Genomic DNA, 21,983 nt, shown 5'->3' on the forward strand with positions numbered 1-21,983 from the left:
CTCTAATTCCTATATTTTTTGAGAACATAAATATATTATGTAATGAATAAATTATATTAAACATATATTTTTTAGATCAACTTGTATACATATTTTTTTCAAAGGCCAAAACTTATATAATGTATTTATTATGCTTTGGTTGCAAAGACAACTATGCAGAATTATGAATGTGGCAGCCCAATTACTTTCTGTTCTTTTGAGAAAAAGTTCTTATTTTACAAGTAAAAAAAGTGATCCAGCTATTTTTGTCAAGTGTGGGCTCTCCACCAGATCTGAATTTCTTGTGAGCCTCCAAATTATCATACAACAGTAATGTTGGAGGTGATGTGGGTTAAGCTGAAGGAGCAGCCTGTATGATTCCTTCTATGGCAGTCAGTGACAGTAATGCACCCATGATTGTCCGCAGCAATAGGGGGAGAGCCAATATTCATCAAGATAATATGTGGCCAGAATTACAGCCTATGAATGTCTGACAATGGCCAGGACAGTATAAATCTAAAAGTTTGAAGGGTATAGGTTGATGACAATGGAATTGAAGAACATGTTGCCCTTGATCATTGACGACAAGCTATGGCAGTTAGAGAGCGTGACCCTCTCTTCCATGACTGTCTTACATACTGGCAAAAGTGTTCACACTCAGCAGAAACCATGAACATATGGCACACATTGGAGTGAACCATGGTGGCTGAACATTCAGAAATGATTAATGAATAGCCACTCCAGTTGCTTTTTGTTAGAATTTTCATTGATGTTGCTTCTCTGCAACATAATTTTCACGTACGTTTGATAACAGCCTAATATAAAGGCCAAAACCAGTTATGTGAAAAAAAAGCAGCTAGAGTGGTCATTCATTAATTGCACAACATTTGAAGAATCAGCACCATGCAGACATAGAAAAACTAATAACTCAGAAATAAACTTGAATGTACTGGCCCAGACTGGTATGTTGAGCTCATACATCAGTATAGAGTCAGGGATTAGTGATCCTGATGTCATTGCAGTGGCTATGGTTACAAAACTAAATAAATCAATCAAGAAGGCTAGGTGAGTGTTTCTGTTAGAAAGGGCAGATAAGCAGTTGTTACCATCTCACTTAGACGATGACCTGACATCATTTAGTTCCAATATGATGGACACAGAGGAATTATGGGAAAATTTTAAGCAAATTCTAAATCATGCTCAGACAAGTATGTGCGCAGTACATGGATCAAGGATGGAAAAGAAACAAAAATCTGAAAATGCTGAGGAAACAAAGGCAACAGTTCAAAAGAGAACATGCAAATAATGATGGACAAAGTTTAGTAGAGATTCTTGTGTTTGTGAAAAGATCTGTGCCCAAAGCATATATCAAACTCCAATGATCTGGTGGACAACACAAGAAAATTCTGGTCCTATGTAAAATTGGTATGCGAATCAAAGGCTTCCATCCAGTCACTCATTGGCCAGTGTGGTAGTAGAAGGTAGCAGAACAAAAGCCAGAGTTTAAATTTTGCATTTAAGAAATCATTCAGACAGAAGAATGGTACAAATGTACCATTGTTTGACCATCACGCAAGTCACTTATGGACACAATAATAAACGTCCCTGGTCAGTGGCACCCCTAAGACAGTTTGTAGAAGAGGTGGGCGGGAAGGGGAGGGAGGTAGGGGGGAGGGGGGAAGATAAGGGGTATGGAGTATTTTTAATATTCTGGAAGATGACTTGTAAGTAGCCATGAAAAAGTTTCACTTCTGATCCTGTAAAAATCTTGCATAATACTGAATTTTAAATAATTTTCTTGAAGAAATCAGCTGACTATACTATATTTTTTCCTTACCCTGAGAGCTAGGAGGACCCATGGATGAATGGTCAATATTCAGGGATATGACAGGAATGATCATTTGAAATCAAAAACTTCATATGAACATATGCCATATTCTGAATGGTTTTTGAAATAGAACACATTTAATGTACATTGTTATTATTATATTCTGTTTGAATTACACATGTACACATATACAACAGTTAGTAAACATTGCAACATTCATTTTACAAAGAATCAATTGAAAAACACATATTTTTAACATGTTCACCTCTAAGCATCATTGTACATGTTACATTACAGCTGTTTCACATTTCATAAAACAAAACGTTTGTATATCCCACTATCAACTTCAGTGCATTTGTGCACTCTTGGAAGAACATGTTGTATTGCTTGTCTGAATGACCCCCCCCCCCCCCCCCCCCCCTTTGCCCCAAGCTGTGGATGCCAATGTCTCTCGCCAGAGAAACAACTGAAAGAGTGGAAAAAAAGTTGCCAGATCCAGATAGAACTCTGTAGCACTGGCCCCTTACTTAGGTTGCATTTATTGCGAATCTTCCATCCACCGCAAAGTCTCAAGTGATGTACCACTGTGCTCTAAAGGTGCCAGGGATGGCAGTGAAAGGGATCCTGCTATGAAAAGAAATGGCACCCCAGTCTGTCACTCGCAGTTTTTGGGCCATATGGCAGGTGACAGTCAGTTTGGTATCCCACTGCTGTCTGGGGTGTCTCCAGACACATCTTCACTGGTCTTCAGGGCACAATTTGAAGTGGGAACCATCACTGATGACAATTCTACTTTAGTGAATGAGATTCCAGGCTGAAGACCAGTCTGATGATGTTCCAGACAGCAATGAGATACCAACCTGACCGTTGCCCACCATACGCCCCAACAACCAGAAGCAATTTTTGAGATGCCATTTGTTTTTGTAATCAGACCTTTTTGGTTATCATTCACTGTGACCTTACAACACAGTGGAGATTCAACAATGATCGACATCCTGTTTTGTTGCCCTTCATGGCAAGCCATCCTGGACTTAATGCTTGCCAGCTTATATATGAACATACGGAAAAGGCTTCTAGATATATGAGTGGCTCAAAGACTTCTTAAGTAATGGAACTAAACATGTTGTCCTTGATGGCAGGTGTTCATCAGAGACAAGGACAATCATCAGGAGTGCGCCATGAAAGGACCGCTATTATTTTCTATAGGGCAGGCAGGGTGGGCAGCAAACCACAGTTGTTTACTGACTATGCTGTGGTGTACGGGAAGGTATTGAAGATGAGTGAATGTAAGAGGATACATCTACATCTGCATCGATACTCTGCAGCACACCTTGTCATGTAAGGCATCCTACACCACTAATAGTCATTTTCCATCCTGTTCCACTTGCAAAGAAACTCTTCAAACAAAATGAAAGCTATGTGGAAAGTAAGTAAAAAAGAAACTTGTAGTTCAACATCTAAAAAGGAAAACATTTCTCTAACACTTAATGACTCTAAGGTCACAGATCCATACACAGTTGTAAACAAGTTCAACGAATATTTCACCTCACTAGCAGAAGATCTCATTCAGGCAAACTGCAAGGTATCCTTCTTCAATTCCACCAATACGTCAAACAGCACTAATGCTACAATGTTTGTTTATGAAACAAACCCTGATGAAATTATGAACATAATAAAATTGTTATGCAATAAAATCTCTAGTGGCTATGATGAAGTACCGGGCCTCATATTAAATGTGTGTGCTCCCCATATAGTAAAGCCATTACCAACCATCTACAACCAGTCTTTAAAAACTGGCATTTTTCCAGATGCTCTCAAAATAGCTAAAGTCTCACCATTACTAATGAAAGGTTCCCCTGATTTACTATCCAATTATAAACCATTATCCATATTAAGCATCTTTTCAAAAATCCTGGAAAAACTTTTTTATGATAGGCTTATAAATTTCATAAAAAACCACGCACCAATCAGCATTCAACAACATGGTTTTAGTAAATCTTTATCCACCCAGACAGCAATTTTTGAACTGTTGGACCACATACTGAAATCAATTGACCAACATAAAATAGCTGCAGGTATCTTCTTAGATCTCTCTAAAGCCTTTGACATACTAGATCATAAAATACTGCTTGCTAAATTGGAAAGTAGAGGAATAAGAGGTGTGGCTCACAACTGGCTATGCTCTTACCTACAAAACCGCAGACAGAAGGCATCACTTCAATACTATATTAATGTACAGAATAAAATAAATAACATGGTTTTCCTCTCAGAGGAAAGAACAATAAGGTATGGTGTTCCCCAGGGTTCTGTAATAGGGCCATTACTTTTCCTCATTTACATAGATGATCTTGTTGAATGTATGAGCCCACAAAAAACTATCCTGTTTGCTGATGATACAAGCATAGTGTTGACTGGATCTAGCCCTGAATCCCTTCAGACAATATCTGATAACTCTATGAAAAAACTTTATGAGTGGTTTAACAAAAATGGCCTAATTTTTAATAGGGGAAAACTGTATGTATCAACTTTGATCTAATTCCCACACCCAGTCAAAAAACTATCCAAGTGAAGTTAAATAATGATAAAATTGAAAATGTAAATGCAACAAAATTTTTGGGTCTATGGGTCCAACAAAATTTAAAATGGGACACACATATAAACAACTTATCAAAGAAACTCTCATCATTGTGCTGTTGTTGTTGTTGTCTTCAGTCCTGAGACTGGTTTGATGCAGCTCTCCATGCTACTCTGTCCTGTGCAAGCTTCTTCATCTCCCAGTACCTACTGCAACCTACATCCTTCTGAATCTGCTTAGTGTATTCATCTCTTGGTCTCCCTCTACAATTTTTACCCTTCACGCTGCCCTCCAATGCTAAATTTGTGATCTCTTAATGCCTCAGGACGTGTCCTACCAACTGATCCCTTCTTCTAGTCAAGTTGTGCCACAAACTCCTCTTTTCCCCAATCCTATTCAATACCTCCTCATTAATAACCTAATTTCTACTATACACAACTATGTTTCAGTTTCACTTCCCAAAATTTTTCAACTCGCTTTATGAATGTACAAGTACACATTCTATTAGTATTAAAACTTAATTGTCTGTGAAATCATTGTGCTATGGACTAAGAATGCTAAAATCTACTACAAGTAAATCCACACTAATGCAAGCATACCATGCGCAGTTCCACTCATTGCTCTGCTATGGAATCATCTTTTGGGGAAATTCAACTCACAGCACAAATATATTTAAACTACAAAAAAGAGCAATGAGGATAATCTCTGGCCTCAAAAAGCTGGAATCCTGTAAATCTCAATTTATAAAACTTAATGTTCAAAGCATCCCATCCCTATTCATTCAAGAAACAATCCTATTCACCAGGGAATACCTCTCAAGGACAGGCAAATTAATCCAAAACAATGATATACACGCTCATTATACCAGAGGGCAATCTAATATCCATCAAATTTTTTCAAGGACATCATCATACCAAAAATATATAACTCATCTGGGTGTCGTATTACACAATAAAATTCCAGAACAAATAAAAACTGCTCCAGATCCAATATTTAAAAATAAACTAAAGGCATTTCTGACAAAGCACTGTTTCTATTCAGCACAAGAATTCCTGGAAATGAAAAATTATAAAGTTCCTTTGTAAAATACTGTGATTAGAGTAAAACATGCTGTAGGCAAAATAATAACTTAATTTCTACTATACACAACTATGTTTCTGTTTCACTTCCCAAAATTTTTCAACTCGCTTTATGAATGTACAAGTACACATTCTATTAGTGTTAACACTGTCTGTGAAATCTCAATGTTACTTACATGTTTAATGTAGTTTTTAAATGACATTGTCCTTCTGTTGTGTTTCCAATTGACATTTTCACTATTCTGTAATCTCAGTGATTATTTGTGTAAATTTAAAGTAGCACGACATTGCTTACATGTTTCTTAGTTCCCCATGTAAATTGTTTGTATTCTCTGTATGTGAAGTTACTATATTCATCAATGAACAATTTTGTGTACATTTTTTTAAATGGCAGTCCATTGCCTATTTTTTGTTTGTTTTTTTCTCCAAACTACATATTTGCTATGAAAAAAGACTTGTCCTATATCATGTGTACTTTGTACAATATGTGATCCACAGGATAAATAAATAAATACAAATAGAATGAGGAAAAAACAACTGTCTGTATGTCTCCTTATGAGATCTAATTTCTTTTACCTTATCTTCATGGTCCTTGTGTGCAGTGTATGTTGGAGGCAACAGAATCATACTGTTGTTGTTGTTGTTGTGATCTTCAGTCATGAGACTGGTTTGATGCAGCTCTCCATGCTACTCTATCCTGTGCAACCTTCTTCATCTCCCAGTACCTGCTGCAACCTACATCCTACTGGATCTGTTTAGTGTATTCATCTCTTGGTCTCCCTCTAAGATTTTTACCCTCCACGCTGCCCTCCAATACTAAATTGGTGATCCCTCGATGTCTCAGAATATGTCCTACCAACTGAACCCTTCTTCTAGTCAAGTTGTGCCACAAGCTCCTCTTCTCTCCAGACCTATTCAATGCCTCCTCATTAGTTATGTGATCAACCCATCTAATCTTCAGCATTCTTCTGTACCACCACATTTTGAAAGCTTCTATTCTCTTCTTGTCCAAACTATTTATTGTCCATGTTTCACTTCCGAACATGGCTACACTCTATAAAAATACTTTCAGAAATGACTTCCTGACACTTAAATCTATACTCGATGTTAACCAATTTCTCTTCTTAAGAAACACTTTCCTTGCCATTGCCCGTCTACATTTTATATCCTCTCTACATCGACCATCATCAGTTGTTTTTGCTACCCAAATAGCAAAACTCCTTTACTACTTTAAGTATCTCATTTCCTAATCTAAATCCCTCAGCATCACCTGACTTAATTTGACTACATTCCATTATCCTCCTTTTGCATTTGGTGATGTTCATCTTATACTCTCCTTTCAAGACACTGTCCATTCCGTTCAACTGCTCTTCCAAGTCCTTTGCTGTCTCTGACAGAATTACAATGCCATCGGCGAACCTCAAAGTTTTTATTTCTTCTCCATTGATTTCAATTGATTTTAATACCTAATCTGAACTTTTCTTTTGTTTCCTTTATTACTTGCTCAATATACAGATTGAATAACATTGGGGATAGGCTACAACCCCGTCTCACTCCCTTCCCAACCACTGCTTCCCTTTCATACCCCTCGACCCTTATAACTGCCATCTGGTTTCTGTACAAATTGTAAATAGCCTTTCGCTTCCTGCATTTTACCTCTGCCACCTTCAGAATTTGAAAGAGAGTATTCCAATCAACATTGTCAAAAGCTTTCTCTAAGTCTACAAATGCTAGAAATGTAGGTTTGCCTTTCCTTAATCTAGCTTCTAAGATAAGTCGTAGGGTCAGTATTGCCTCACGTGTTCCAGCATTTCTACGGAATCCAAACTGATCTTCCCCGAGGTCGGCTTCCATCAGTTTTTCCATTCGTCATTAAATAATTCACATTAGTATTTTGTGACTTATTAAACTGATAGTTCGGTAATTTTCACATCTGTCAACACCTCCTTTCTTTGGGATTGGGATTATTATATTCTTCTTGAAGTCTGAGGGTATTTCACCTGCATCATACATCTTGCTCACCAGATGGTAGAGTTTTGTCAGGACTGGCTCTCCCAAGGTTGCCAGTAGTTCTAATGGAATGTTGTCTACTCTAGGGGCCTTGTTTCGACTCAGGTCTTTCAGTGCTCTGTCAACTCTTCAGGCAACATCATATCTCCCATCTCATCTTCATCTACATCCCCTTCCATTTCCATAATATTGTCCTCAAGTACATTGCCCTTGTATAGGCCCTCTATATACTCCTTCCACCTTTCTGCTTTCCCTTCTTTGCTTAGAACTGGGTTTCCATCAAAGCTCTTGATATTCATGCAAGTGGTTCACCTTTCCCCAAAGATGTCTTTAATTTTCCTGTTGGCAGTATCTATCTTACCCCTAGTGAGATAAGCCTCTACATCCTTACATTTATCCTCTAGCCATCCCTGTTTAGCCATTTTGCTCTTCCTGTCAATATCATTTTTGAGATGTTTGTATTACTTTTTGCCTGCTTCATTTACTGCATTTTTATATTTTCTCCTTCCATCAATTAAATTCAATATTTCTTCTGTTACCCAAGGTTTTCTACTAGCCCTTGTCTTTTTACCTATTTGATTCTCTGCTGCCTTCACTATTTCATCCCTCAATTATTCCCTTATGCTCTCCCTGAAACTCTGTACAATCTCTGGTTCTTTCAGTTTATCCAGGTCCCATCTCCTTAAATTCCTACCTTTTTGCAATTTCTTCAGTTTTAATCTACAGTTCATAACCAATCAATTGTGGTCAGAGTCAACTTCTTCCCCGGGAAATGTCTTACAATTTAAAACCTGGTTCCTAAATCTCTGTCTTACCATTATCTAATCTATCTGATACCTTTTCGTATCTCCAGGGTTCTTCCATGTATACAGCCTTCTTTTATGATTCTTAAACCAAGTATTAGCTATGATTAAGTTATGCTCTACACAAAATTCTACCAGGTGGCTTCCTCTTTCACTTCTTAGCCCCAATCCATCATACCAATCCATCATACTGTAGTTGGCTTCAAATGCCAGTTTTATAAATTTTCTCAATAGTGCCCCTCAAAAAGAACATCCCCTTTCCCCAAGGAATTCCTATTTGTGTACTTCAAAGCATCTCTGTAACACTTGTGTATTGTTCAAATCTATCAGTAATAAATCTGGAAACCTGTCTCTGAATTGCTTCAATGTCATCCTTTAAACCCACCTGGTCTCTTTTACAGATGAACCACAATTTCCTAGAATTCTCCCAATAAATGAAGTTGGCCATTTGCCAATATGACTTAGACCAAATTTCTAGTTGATGTGATCCATGGCAGCTAGTTCTAAATGTAGAAGAATGTAAGATAAAGTGAATGAGTAGGAATCACAAACTCATATTTGTCGGGTACTACATTAGTAGTATACTGTTTGACACAGTCACATCGTTTGAATACATGGGCATAATGCTACAAAGTGATGTGAAATGAAACGGGCATGTGAGCATTGTGGTAGGGAAGGTGAAAGATCAACTTTGGATTATTGGGAGAATGTTAGGAAGGCTGACCTATTCTTCAGTACTACTTGAGTGTTGGGATCCATACCAGGTTGGATTAAAAGAAGACATCTAAGCAGTTCAGAGGTGGGCTGCTAGATTTGTTACTGGTAGGTTTGAACAACACATGGATGTTATAGAGATGCTTTGGGAAGTCAAATAGGAATCCCTGGAGGGAAAGCAACATTCTTTTTGAGCAATGCTATTGAGAAAATTCAGACAACTGGCATTAGATGATGAATGCAGAATGATTTTGCTGCTGCCACTACACATTTTGTATAAGGAATATGAAGATAAGATAAAAGAAATTAGGGCTAATATCAGCCTTGTAGACAGCCATTTTTTTCTCCTCCTGTTTACAAGTGGAACAGGAAAGGAAGTAACTAGTAGTGTTACAGGGTACCCTTTGCCATGTATCGCACACTGGTTTGCAGAGTATGTGTGTAGATGTAGATACAGAGCTGTGATGCATATGAAACGCTGACTGGGTCCCTAGAGAACCTATTGCAATATGTGAAGGATAGAACACTGTGATTTCTAATGAAACATTTCAGTTGATTTTTGGTCTTCTGATATTAACCCTTTCAGAACTGGGGCAAGGAACATTTTTCTGTATGATTTTTTAATGACTTTAAATGCAAGATTTATACCAAAATATGTACGCATTTTCAAAACATTATTTGCACACTTGGCTTCATTTTATGGAGTAAAATAACTAATTACACAAAATTCTCTATTGTAATAAAAAGAAACTTGATCATTCAATAATTGCCATGCAAAATAACAATATTCAATTATGCAGTGGAATATAGAAAACCAAAACAGCTGTGTATTCTGGTGGTCAGAAGGTGCTGCGCACTGCTGCATTTATTTGGTGATGTTTTCATAGTGATGACCAACAGTCGCAGCCTTGTATATGATCAAAAGGTTGAACATTCACAAATGTGTGCCTAAGGTTTGCTTTGGGAAAAATATATCCATTGCAGCTAAGACACAGTAAAAGTTAATGCACAAAGCCAGCACGGTAGCTCAGTGTGCTCGGTCAGAGGGTTAGCTACCCTCTGTAATAAAAAAAGGTAGCTCAGAGGTAAAATGCCAGACTACAAATCCAAAGGTTTCAGGTTCAATCCTAGGAGTTTTATATCACACATCACTTCTTTCACTTGTGATAATGTTTCTTGATGTGAAAAATTCCAAGTGCACAATGATTCAGGATCCACATTAAACTTTATGTTCCCCCTATCACTAACTGAGTAAGTCAGTTCAAAGGTCAGAGGAAGGCACTTGCACATACCACTTCCTATAGGACTGTGCCTAGTAAAGAATTGCAGTGTTCAAAACAATTTTTGGATTGATGGCTGCTTTACTTTTAAGACTAACCACTGGTGCACACCCCTGATGGCCTTCAGCATGTGTGCTTGAAGAACTGCACCATCTACTCTGCTTCACCATTACACTATATGTGAAATATAAGTGTCATCGTGCTGTCTGTGACATTGTGGCTGCAAAATATAGAGACTGACAAGATGTGAACTGCAGACTGACGTGAAGTGGGAGACCTTCAGGTATGATGCATTTCATCAATACTGTGATTATGACCTGTGCTGTTGTATAAGCCATGTGACCAACAAAGGGAAACTTCCACCATACATCCACATGAAATGCTGGATGGGACAGAAGAATAACCCTGAAAAATCTATGTGCAGGTATTCTCAAGATTCACTGAGTTTGGACCATGTTGACAGTGTGTCTCTTCCTTGTGCTGGTAGTGATGGAACTCAGTAGGTTGTATGGCTGATGCAGTAACAATGGAACACTAAGATGATCACTGGCTGCCCTAAAGTATTTGGGAGGAGGGGTTCAATATTTACTAGTATGGTTCAGTTTCTGCTGAGCTAGAAGTTAAACTGCAATGCAGGACCCATAACCTCCCAGCACACCTTTTACGCAATATCAATCAATCCAATGAGTGCAGCTTACTTGCTATACAGAAGTCAGCTAAAGACAGTACTTTTCCTCCACTGTCTTGAGGGGCAGCAGTAACAATGTTCAGTGCACTGTGTGTTTTTGTCACTGGATCCAGTGATTATCTGTAAATAAGGTCACAAGTCTGGTAAGAACCTCGCATAATCTTTAAACTCTGTAGCAACATTGACTATAGGAGTAGGGCTCTTTGAACTCTGTAGCAACATTGACTATAGGAGTAGGACTCTTTAAACTCTGTAGCGACATTGGCTATAGGAGTAGGCAGCCCTGCTGTTTTTCAGCATGTAATTTGAAGCCCAAAATGGTGGGGTGTTAGATCAACAGTGCATCTAGGGTCAGGGTTCACAGTGACTGCCAGCCCACCACCAGCAACAGTATCATCATCATCATTACCAGCATTGAAATTATCTTACTTTCTTAAGGTTTCCAGTACACATATGAAGATGAAGGCTATTTTCTGAGGAAGCCACAACACCAATGCAACCACCATAACTATGATTACCACCATTCTGACACTAGCCACTGCTATTGCGGTGTCACCAACTGACCACCATCACAGTCTGCAAAACTCACCCAAGAGGAGACAAGCCAAACCAACAAACCTTATAAATGATGGGTCTAGTACCCAAACCTTCTGTGGAATGCAAGTCATGAATTGCCATAGAAACTGAGCATGTCACTTGATGAACACCACTTGCAGTATCTCCTCATACCCTCAAGGGATGTTTTTAGGATATTTTCTAGTTTCACATTTCTTGGTGCTGCCCCTTCCCTCCCTTCACCAATCAGAAATGTGTTTTATTCATTATTTATCTTGCATTCATTGTCTTTAATTAGCTTATACAGGGCATCCCAGGATGAATGGTCAATATTCAGGGATATGACAGGAATGATAATTTGAAATCAAAAACTTCATATGAACATATGCCATATTCTGAATGGTTTTTGAAATAGAACACATTTAATGTACATTGTTATTATTATATTCTGTTTGAATTACACATGTACACATACACAACAGTTAGTAAACATTGCAACATTCATTTTACAAAGAATCAATTGAAAAACACATATTTTTAACATGTTCACCTCTAAGCATCATTGTACATGTTACATTATAGCTGTTTAACATTTCATAAAAAAAAAAGTTTGAATATCCCACTATCAACTACAGTGCATTTGTGCACTCTTGGAAGAACATGTTGTGTTGCTTGTCTGAATGACTCTGCATGTTCCCTGACGAAGGCAGCAGCATCCACGACGCAGTTCATCTCAATTATTCACCTTTAGTTTGTACATCTCAACTTCATCCAGTCCCATAAACAAAAATCTAAAGGCATAAGGTCTGACAGTCTTTGTGGCCAGTTAATTGTATATCATGACCAATCCAGCAATTACAGAAGTGCAGTTCAGATATTCCCTCACATATAATAAATTCCTTTATTTCGATCTATGATCACAAACTTGTTAGGTCCTCAGACTACCAGTTTCAGTCAGCAATGACCTTCTTCAGGTCTGTTTTAAAAACATGGAGCCATAGTGTCATTGTCAAAAGATAAGCACACATTCAAAAATTTTGTTGATTTTGTGTTTATCTTTTGGTGATGCCACTATGGCTCGATTATATTGGGACAGACTTTTAGAACAGATATTAAGATAGTACTTACTTACTGGAACTGATAGTCTGAGGCCCTAATGAGGCTGTGATCATAGATGGTAATAAAGAAATTTATTCTACAGTTCCTGGACCACTGTCAATTCACTACCATGTCGATGCTTGTTCACTCACGTGTTTGGTAAAACGTGTAGGGGCTCCATCATGCTGGAAGTATATTGCAGCCCACATGGTCAAATGAAGGTCCTCAAGGTATCAATAAAAAAAAATTCAAAAAAATGCATGTATTTGTGTTCTGTAATTCACTTTTATAGAATGACTAGACTTATCAACGTGGTACTGATCATGCTGGACCAAATGTTGATCAAAAAATGAACTTTGAAATTGGTTTCCACTATGGGGACTTTTATTTATTTTATTTTTATTTAGCATCCATGTCATCATACAAACGATATTGGACTTCCCTGAGATCACTTTTCATTCTGTGTAAACATGGCTTCATCAGTGAATAGTGAAGTAAATGACGACTGTCATTGACACAGTGACAAAATTAAATTTGTGTGGCCTGTCAGTGACGAGAAGATTGTTGACATGCTGTATGTGAAATGGGTACATGTTCTCCACACGTAATGGTTGTTATACATGCATGCATGAGACACTAATATGTACAGAAAGTTGCCATGTGCTGGTAATAGAACAATGTGTTGCTGTCACTGCACAGGTTGTTGAACTACATTCAGAAGAAAACTGAAAACTTGGAATACCTGTTTCATAAAATATGTTGAAAACTCTGGTAAACACTCTATGATCAGGAATTCAACATGTTGGAAGGCGCTGATGGTATTTTTTGACAGCAGCAAAAGCACTAGCATTGTAGAAGCTGTAAACATACATCACATCTGCATATTCTTCATTGGTGTAGCTGCATGGCATTTTAGCCAGCATGGGTACAAACAGAGTTAATCAATGCTTCTCTCAGCTACTCTCTTAAACCCTTGCAGTACTTCACACTTCATGGACACTATGCATTCAGTGGGCTAATTTAGTGGCAGAAAGACATCCTGAACAAAGAGATTGAAAGCAATGAGGGAGGTGGAGTTAGAATAAAATGTCAAAGGAGGTTGGGTGGGTAGGACACACATGTGTGTGTCACAAGCCCAAGAGGATACTAAATGTGTCCTGTCTTGGAAGCCATTTGGAGTTTTTTGCTTCAAATGAGTGTTCCTATCATATCCCTGAATATTGACCATTCCTCCTGGGACATCCCTCATTTCTATGGAATGAAATTTAATGTAAACAAAAGTGAGAACCTGGTTACAACTACGTCTACATCTACATGGATACTCTGCAAATCACATTCAAGTGCCTGGCAGAGGGTTCATTGAACCACCTTCAAAATTCTCTATTATTCCAATCTTGTATAGTGCACAGAAAGAATGAACACCTATATCTTTCTGTATGAGTTCTGATTTCCCTTATTTTATCATGGTGATCGTTCCTCCCTATGTAGGTCGGTGTCAACAAAATATTTTCGCATTCGGAGGAGAAAGTTGGTGACTGGAATTTCGTGAGAAGATTCCGTCACAATGAAAAATGTCTTTCTTTTAGTGATTTCCAGCCCAAATCCTGTATCATTTCTGTGACACTCTCTCCCATACTTCGTGATGATACAAAACATGCTGCATTTCTTTGAACTTTTTCAATGTACTCTTTCAGTCCTATCTGGTAAGGATCCTACTAGAAAGAAAGATAGACAACTAGTGGAATAAGAACTAGAGATGAATAGTTGAAGAAGATGGAAAGTGCCAAGTACTTGGGATGTGTGATAGAGGAAAATCGCAACCATGCAGAAGCATCCTTGTGAAGTGATAGGAGCCCGGTTTGGAACAAAGATAGCCTACAAACAAGCAAAGAAGTAATATGTAGAAGTTACTACACCCCATTACTGACCTATGAATCTGAAACATAGTTAATAAAGAAAAGAGATGCAAGCATGTGAAATGAAGTTCTCAGAAGTATGATATGAGAAACAGGGAGAGAGAAAATACAAAATGAAAGGATAAGGGAAATGATGAAAGAGGAATCCTAGTAGAGCAGGACAGAAAAGTCAAGACTAAGATCATATGGGAACATAAAGAGAATGGAAAACAGGAGGATTCCCAAGAAGATACGTGAAATGGAAATGAAACGGAAATGACCCCGAGGAAGACTGAGGGAAAGATGTCTGGAAGTTGTGGAGGAATGTATTGAAGAAAGAGGCAAGGACAGGACCAGAGAGAACATGGAAAGGTGATGGAAAAACAGTACTAGATGGTGAGGCTTATGTTCCAACATCTACATCTACATCTACATGTGCATCCATACTCTGCAAGCCACCTGGCGGTGCATGGCAGAGGGTACTTTGAGTACCTCTATTGGTTCTCCCTTCTATTCCAGTTTTATATTGTTCATGGAAAGAAAGCTTGTCAGTATGCCTCTGTGTGGGCTCTAATCTCTCTGATTTTATCCTCATGGTCTCTTCACGAGATATATATAGGAGGGAACAATATACTGCATGACTCTTCAGTGAAGGTAGGTTCTCAAAACTTTAACAAAAGCCCATACCGAGCTACTGAGCGTCTCTCTTTCAAGGTTTTCCACTGGAGTTTATCTATCATCTCCGATTACTATACGATCCTGTAACAAAGCATGCTGCTCTCCGTTGCATCTTCTGTATCTCTTCTACCAACCCTATCTGGTATAGATCCCACACCGGTGAGCAGTATTCAAGCAGTGGGCGAACAAGTGTACTGTAAACTACTTCCTTTGTTTTTGGATTGCATTTCCTTAGGATTCTTCCAATGAATCTCAGTCTGGCATCTGCTTTAACGATGATTAATTTTATATGGTCATTGCATTTTAAATCACTCCTAATGCCTACTCCCAGATCCTGCCCGGGCCTGGAAACTGTTCAAGATGATGATGATGTTGGTGTTGGTGGTGGTTTTATTTCAATCTTCTTGGACGTCTTTACTAAACAAGCTTAATGCTAACTTCTGAATTGAGAGTAAATTATTCTGTTGTTATTGTTTTATACTGAATACTTATTCACAATATTTGATAAAATGTATTAACAAACTCTTCAGTTCAAACTGCAGGACAGGGCTCCAGAGATGAATGAGCACAATATTTTTTGACCTATCAGTTTTATATTTATTGAAATCTAAATTGACCATACATTTCACAGATGCATCCCACTGCAAAGTCCCACTTCACCTCTTTCGCCAGCATCCCAGCAGCAACAAAAATTGTCCAAAATTGAAACACTGAGACTTGCACGTAATTACATATGGGCATTGGCGCAAGTGTTGGCGGAAGGTCATCCAATGGAAGGTAACAGGCTCCTAAGAGTCCTTTCAAGAGGTCTGAGCCAGGCTACTGCATCTCAACTGGCAGCAGCACTTACCTCTCAGGTACGACAAAATTCATCCTTAGATGCTGTAACATGTATCTCCCATATTAACATAAGGTGGCAGTGCAGTGGCTAGTTAGGTCAACTATATAAATATCAGCCTGGTGACTATTAAAAAAATTAATATCAGCATGAAACTAGTTAGTTACTTTATGTTTCTTCCTTAATTTAACTGATAATATAACATTTTTCTTATATGCTGTGTGTTTAACAGTTGCTATTATGGGCTTTTAGGTGTTGTAGACATGACTTAGTAGATAAAGTATTGATGAGAAATGAATGTCCAGAAATGTACCATTTGGATGTAAAATTAGTTTGAAGATCATATTACCTTTTAATATCCCACTTCTAGTGCCTCAAGAATTTGGTGTAAATTCTAGAAACACTCAGCCTTCAACCGTCTCGAACACCCAATATTTTAGGTACGAGTGCGGGAGAGTGAGAACGTTTCAACGGATCCACTTGTTTCTAAATGCAGGTTGGAAGTTTGTTTTTAGAAGACTGTAAGGGGGGCAAGTCACTGACGATGAGAAGTGTTTGCTGCCAGTGCCACAGAAGATGTGAGGAGAACTCAACGAATAATTATGTCATATTCTTAGATGTGTTAAGTGTCTGTGGTGATTGTAAAAAAAGACTATTGAACAATTGAAGATAGAGTGCTATGCACATTCATGCCTTGGTCTCAGAGAAGTCAAGATGCATGTTCATATTTTCATATGGTTTTTAAACCAACTCTTTTGTCTCAGTGTACTTAATTATTTCTAAAGCTCAAGATATGAGTGAGACAATTGTTAATCAACAAGTATGCTGACACTAAAATTCGTATATGTGATCAATAGGTTACAGAAATGAGAAGATATTATTTTCTGCATCCAAAAGCATTAGAACGTGTCAACCTAAGTACAGGACCTGAAGAAAACATGGTTTTAAAAACAGAAATGGAAAGAAGATATTAGGCATTGTCATGACAACCAGGCCTAACAAGATATGAGAATTGTTTCCGGTAATCATATTGAGTCTGATAAACAAATGGAAGAAAGTTGTGAGTGCAACACAGTAAAAACATGAGAAAGTAATAGTTGAGAAAACTGGAAAGAAGACCTCAACTTTTCGACTAAGAAGATTGAGTGTCTTCACACACATTGCACCGACGCCGATGCAGTAACCAGCCATCAAAGCTGACTGAACCAGCGGCTGTTCACCGGTGCTGACTCTGTGTCCGCTCGCCACCGCTGAAATCAACATCTGACGCTGACGGCGCCAGTGCTGTCCACCGGTGCTGATTACACATTCGCTCACCAACGCCCTTAGAACTGTACACTGAGTGAGCAAAAACCGATAACTATTTGGTAAAAGTTGAGGGAACAGGTGAAGGATATACAGTTATTATAGTTGTTATACTCAGGGGTGAATTTCTTTAGATGATTACTAGGTCTAAGAACAATAAAAATATGGATCAAGAACAACAACCAGCAGAACCAGTCACAGTAATTAGAGTGGTCAGGGAAATTCCAGTGAATTTAATTAAAACCCAGTGAGCAGATTCAGCAGCTGTAAATGCTCAGTTTGTGAATTTAAGCAAAAAATTAAATTCTCAGAAAGAAGCTCTAAGGAGAGAAATAGGTTTAGTACATTCTAGATTAGATGTTAAGTTGGATGACCAGAGAAGAGAGTCAAATGCTCATAATGCTTCATTGATAGATGGACTGAGTGTGAATTTGAGTCTTAAGTTAGATTCAGTGAATACTCAATTTAATAGTAACAATCCCAGAGAAGGAAAGGTGCTACTCACCATATAGTGGAGATGCGGAGTTGCAATAGACATGACAAAAAAGATTCACACAATTATAGCTTTCAGCTATAAAGGCCTTTGTCAGCAGTAGGCACACATACACACACTCATGCAAACGCAACTTGCACACACATCTGCAGTCTCAGAGAACTGAAACTGAGCGTGGTTTCAGTTCTCTGAGACTGCAGATGTGTGTGCAAGTTGTGTTTGCATGAGTGTGTGTGTGCGTGTGTGTATGTGTGCCTAACGCTGACAAAGGGCTTAAATGCTGAAAGCTGTAATTGTGTGAATCTTTTTTGTCGTGTCTATCGCGACTCAGCATCTCCGCTATATGGTGAGTAGCAACTTTCCTTCTCTGGTATCATTCCATTCCATCCTGGACTTTCCACTGTTCAATTAAATAGTAAATTAGATGCTCAGAGTGAAATTTTAAGTAATCAAAGTGAAACTTTGAACAGCCATGCAGCAAATATAGTTTTATTAAAGACTGAATTTGACTCTTTAAATGATAAGGTAGAAAATCTGAAGTTAGATATAAAGGGTGATCTCACTAGTTCTTAGAATACTCTCATAACTCAACTGCTCATTGATTTTAACCAGAGACAGAATGAAACTTTAAATATTCAAATTACAAATATAGGTTTGTTGCCCATCGAAACAGATGCTACAAAGCAAAAAATCTAGTAATCAATGTGAAGGCATAGTTACGTTAGAGACTGAGTGTGACATCAAATATAGTAATAATAATAATAATGTAGAATCTGAATTTAGTGAAAAATTGAAGTTTTGTAAAAATGTATGTAATATTAAATTTAATTCTGTAAGAAAGGAAATGAATACTTTGAAAGAGAACACAGAACAACCTAAGGATGTAATACTGATTATTCAATTATATTAAAAACAAAGATTCCAAGACTTACCAAGCGGGAAAGCGCCGGCAGACAGGCACATGAACAAAACACACAAACACACACACAGAATTACGAGCTTTCGCAACTGGCAGTTGCTTCGTCAGGAAAGAGGGAAGGAGAGGGAAAAATGAAAGGATGTGGGTTTTAAGGGAGAGGGTAAGGAGTCATTCCAATCCCGGGAGCGGAAAGACTTCCCTTAGGGGAAAAAAAGGACAGGTGTACACTCGCACACACACACACACACACACACACACATATCCATCCGCACCTACACAGTCACAAGCAGACATATTTAAAGGCAAAGAGTTAAGGGCAGAGATGTCAGTCGAGGCGGAAGTACAGAGGCAAAGAAGTTGTTGAAAGACAGGTGAGGTATGAGCGGCGGCAACTTGAAATTAGCGGAGGTTGAGGCCTGGCGGATATCGAGAAGAGAGGATATACTGAAGGGCGAGTTCCCATCTCCGGAGTTCGGATAGGTTGGTGTTGGTGGGAAGTATCCAGATAACTCGGACGGTGTAACACTGTGCCAAGATGTGCTGGCCGTGCATCAAGGCATGTTTAGCCACAGGGTGATCCTCATTACCAACAAACACTGTCTGCCTGTGTCCATTCATGCGAATGGACAGTTTGTTGCTGGTCATTCCCACATAGAAAGCATCACAGTGCAGGCAGGTCAGTTGGTAAATCACGTGGGTGCTTTCACATGTGGCTCTCCCTTTGATCGTGTACACCTTCCGGGTTACAGGACTGGAGTAGGTGGTGGTGGGAGGGTGCATAGGACAGGTTTTACACCGGGGGCGGTTGCAAGGGTAGGAGCCAGAGGGTAGGGGAGGTGGTTTGGGGATTTCATAGGGATGAACCAAGAGGTTACGAAGGTTAGGTGGATGGCGGAAAGACACTCTTGGTGGAGTGGGGAGGATTTCATGAAGGATGGATCTCATTTCGGGGCAGGATTTTAGGAAGTCGTATCCCTGCTGGAGAGCCACATTCAAGGTCTGATCCAGTCCCGGGAAGTATTCTGTTACAAGTGGGGCACTTTTGGGGTTCTTCTGTGAGAGGTTCTGGGTTTGAGGGGATGAGGAAGTGGCTCTGGTTATCTGCTTCTGTACCAGGTTGGGAGGGTAGTTGCGGGATGTGAAAGCTGTTTTCAGGTTGTTGGTGTAATGGTCGAGGGATTCAGGACTGGAGCAGATTCGTTTGCCACGAAGGCCTAGGCTGTAGGGAAGGGACCGTTTGATATGGAATGGGTGGCAGCTGTCATAATGGAGGTACTGTTGCTTGTTGGTGGGTTTGATGTGGACGGATGTGTGCAGCTGGCCATTGGACAGATGGAGGTCAACATCTAGGAAAGTGGCATGGGATTTGGAGTAGGACCAGGTGAATCTGATGGAACCAAAGGAGTTGAGGTTGGAGAGGAAATTCTGGACCTTTCCAACAAACCTCAACCTCCTCTCATTGCACACAGACCCAGTCTCTCCCATCTACTCAATCTCCCACTTCCAGCTCCACTCCCCCCAACACCTCAAAATTCTAGTCAACACAATCTGGAACCACAACACCCCAATTCAGTAGTTAACCTTTCCTCCAAACCCCTCTCCCAATCCGAAACCTCTGTCCTATCCAAAGGCCTCACCTTCAGCCCCACTCCCAGGTTCAACCAAACTGCCCTTGTCAAGGATTTACTGTCCTACACTCGTAGTCTCTGCTGGAAATATCACTTTGCCACGAAGAAAAACAATCCTGATCCCACTCCTAATGATCCAACTCCCCAAGACACTATCCAAATTGAACCCTGCCTGCAACAGTTCCGTCCTCCATCACAGCGGGACCCACCTCCTCTTCCTCAAAATCACCCTCTCCAAACCTTCCAGGAATTTCTCACTTCCAGCCTTGCCTCTCAATCTTTCTTGAAAAACCTTAATCCTACTCCCAACATCACCACAGCCGAATCCCAGGCTATCCGTGATCTGAAAGCTGACCGATCCATCATCATTCTTCCGGCCGACAAGGGTTCCACGACTGTGGTACTTGATCGTCGGGAGTATGTGGCTGAGGGACTGCGTCAGCTTTCAGACAACTCTACATACAAAGTTTGCCGAAGTAATCCCATTCCTGATGTCCAGGCGGAGCTTCAAGGAATCCTCAGAACCTTAGGCCCCCTACAAAACCTTTCACCTGACTCCATCAAACTCCTCACCCCACCGTCACCTCGCACTCCTACCTTCTACCTACTTCCTAAAATTCACAAACCCAAACATCCTGGCCGCCCCATTGTAGCTGGTTACCAAGCCCCCACAGAACGTATCTCTGCCTACGTAGATCAACACCTTCAACCCATTACATGCAGTCTCCCATCCTTCATCAAAGACACCAACCACTTTCTCGAACGCCTGGAATCCGTACCCAGTCTGTTACCCCCAGAAACCATCCTGGTAACCATTGATGCCACTTCCCTATACACAAATATCCCGCACGTCCAGGGCCTCGCTGCAATGGAGCACTTCCTTTCACGCCGATCACCTGCCACCCTACCTAAAACCTCTTTCCTTGTCACCTTAGCCAGCTTCATCCTGACCCACAACTTCTTCACTTTTGAAGGCCAGACATACCAACAATTAAAGGGAACAGCCATGGGTACCAGGATGGCCCCCTCGTATGCCAACCTATTTATGGGTCGCTTAGAGGAAGCCTTCTTGGTTACCCAAGCCTGCCAACCCAAAGTTTGGTACAGATTTATTGATGACATCTTCATGATCTGGACTCACAGTGAAGAACAACTCCAGAATTTCCTCTCCAACCTCAACTCCTTTGGTTCCATCAGATTCACCTGGTCCTACTCCAAATCCCATGCCACTTTCCTAGATGTTGACCTCCATCTGTCCAATGGCCAGCTGCACACATCCGTCCACATCAAACCCACCAACAAGCAACAGTACCTCCATTATGACAGCTGCCACCCATTCCATATCAAACGGTCCCTTCCCTACAGCCTAGGCCTTCGTGGCAAACGAATCTGCTCCAGTCCTGAATCCCTCGACCATTACACCAACAACCTGAAAACAGCTTTCACATCCCGCAACTACCCTCCCAACCTGGTACAGAAGCAGATAACCAGAGCCACTTCCTCATCCTCTCAAACCCAGAACCTCTCACAGAAGAACCCCAAAAGTGCCCCACTTGTAACAGAATACTTCCCGGGACTGGATCAGACCTTGAATGTGGCTCTCCAGCAGGGATACGAC

At 39.8% G+C, this 21,983-nt stretch overlaps 1 protein-coding gene across 1 annotated transcript in view; it reads left to right on the plus strand.

Annotated features, from left to right (window-relative positions):
• The window catches only part of LOC126355151 (neurogenic differentiation factor 4-like), a 58,457-nt gene that overhangs the window by 17,187 nt on the left and 19,287 nt on the right, over window positions 1-21,983 (plus strand). Inside the window, exon 3 of the mRNA XM_050005346.1 lies at window positions 15,814-16,039. Coding sequence (XP_049861303.1) covers window positions 15,814-16,039 — 226 coding nt within the window. The remainder of the gene's footprint in view (window positions 1-15,813; window positions 16,040-21,983) is intronic.

This window comes from Schistocerca gregaria, chromosome 3 (genome assembly GCF_023897955.1).
Source record: "Schistocerca gregaria isolate iqSchGreg1 chromosome 3, iqSchGreg1.2, whole genome shotgun sequence".
NCBI lineage: Eukaryota > Metazoa > Arthropoda > Insecta > Orthoptera > Acrididae > Schistocerca > Schistocerca gregaria.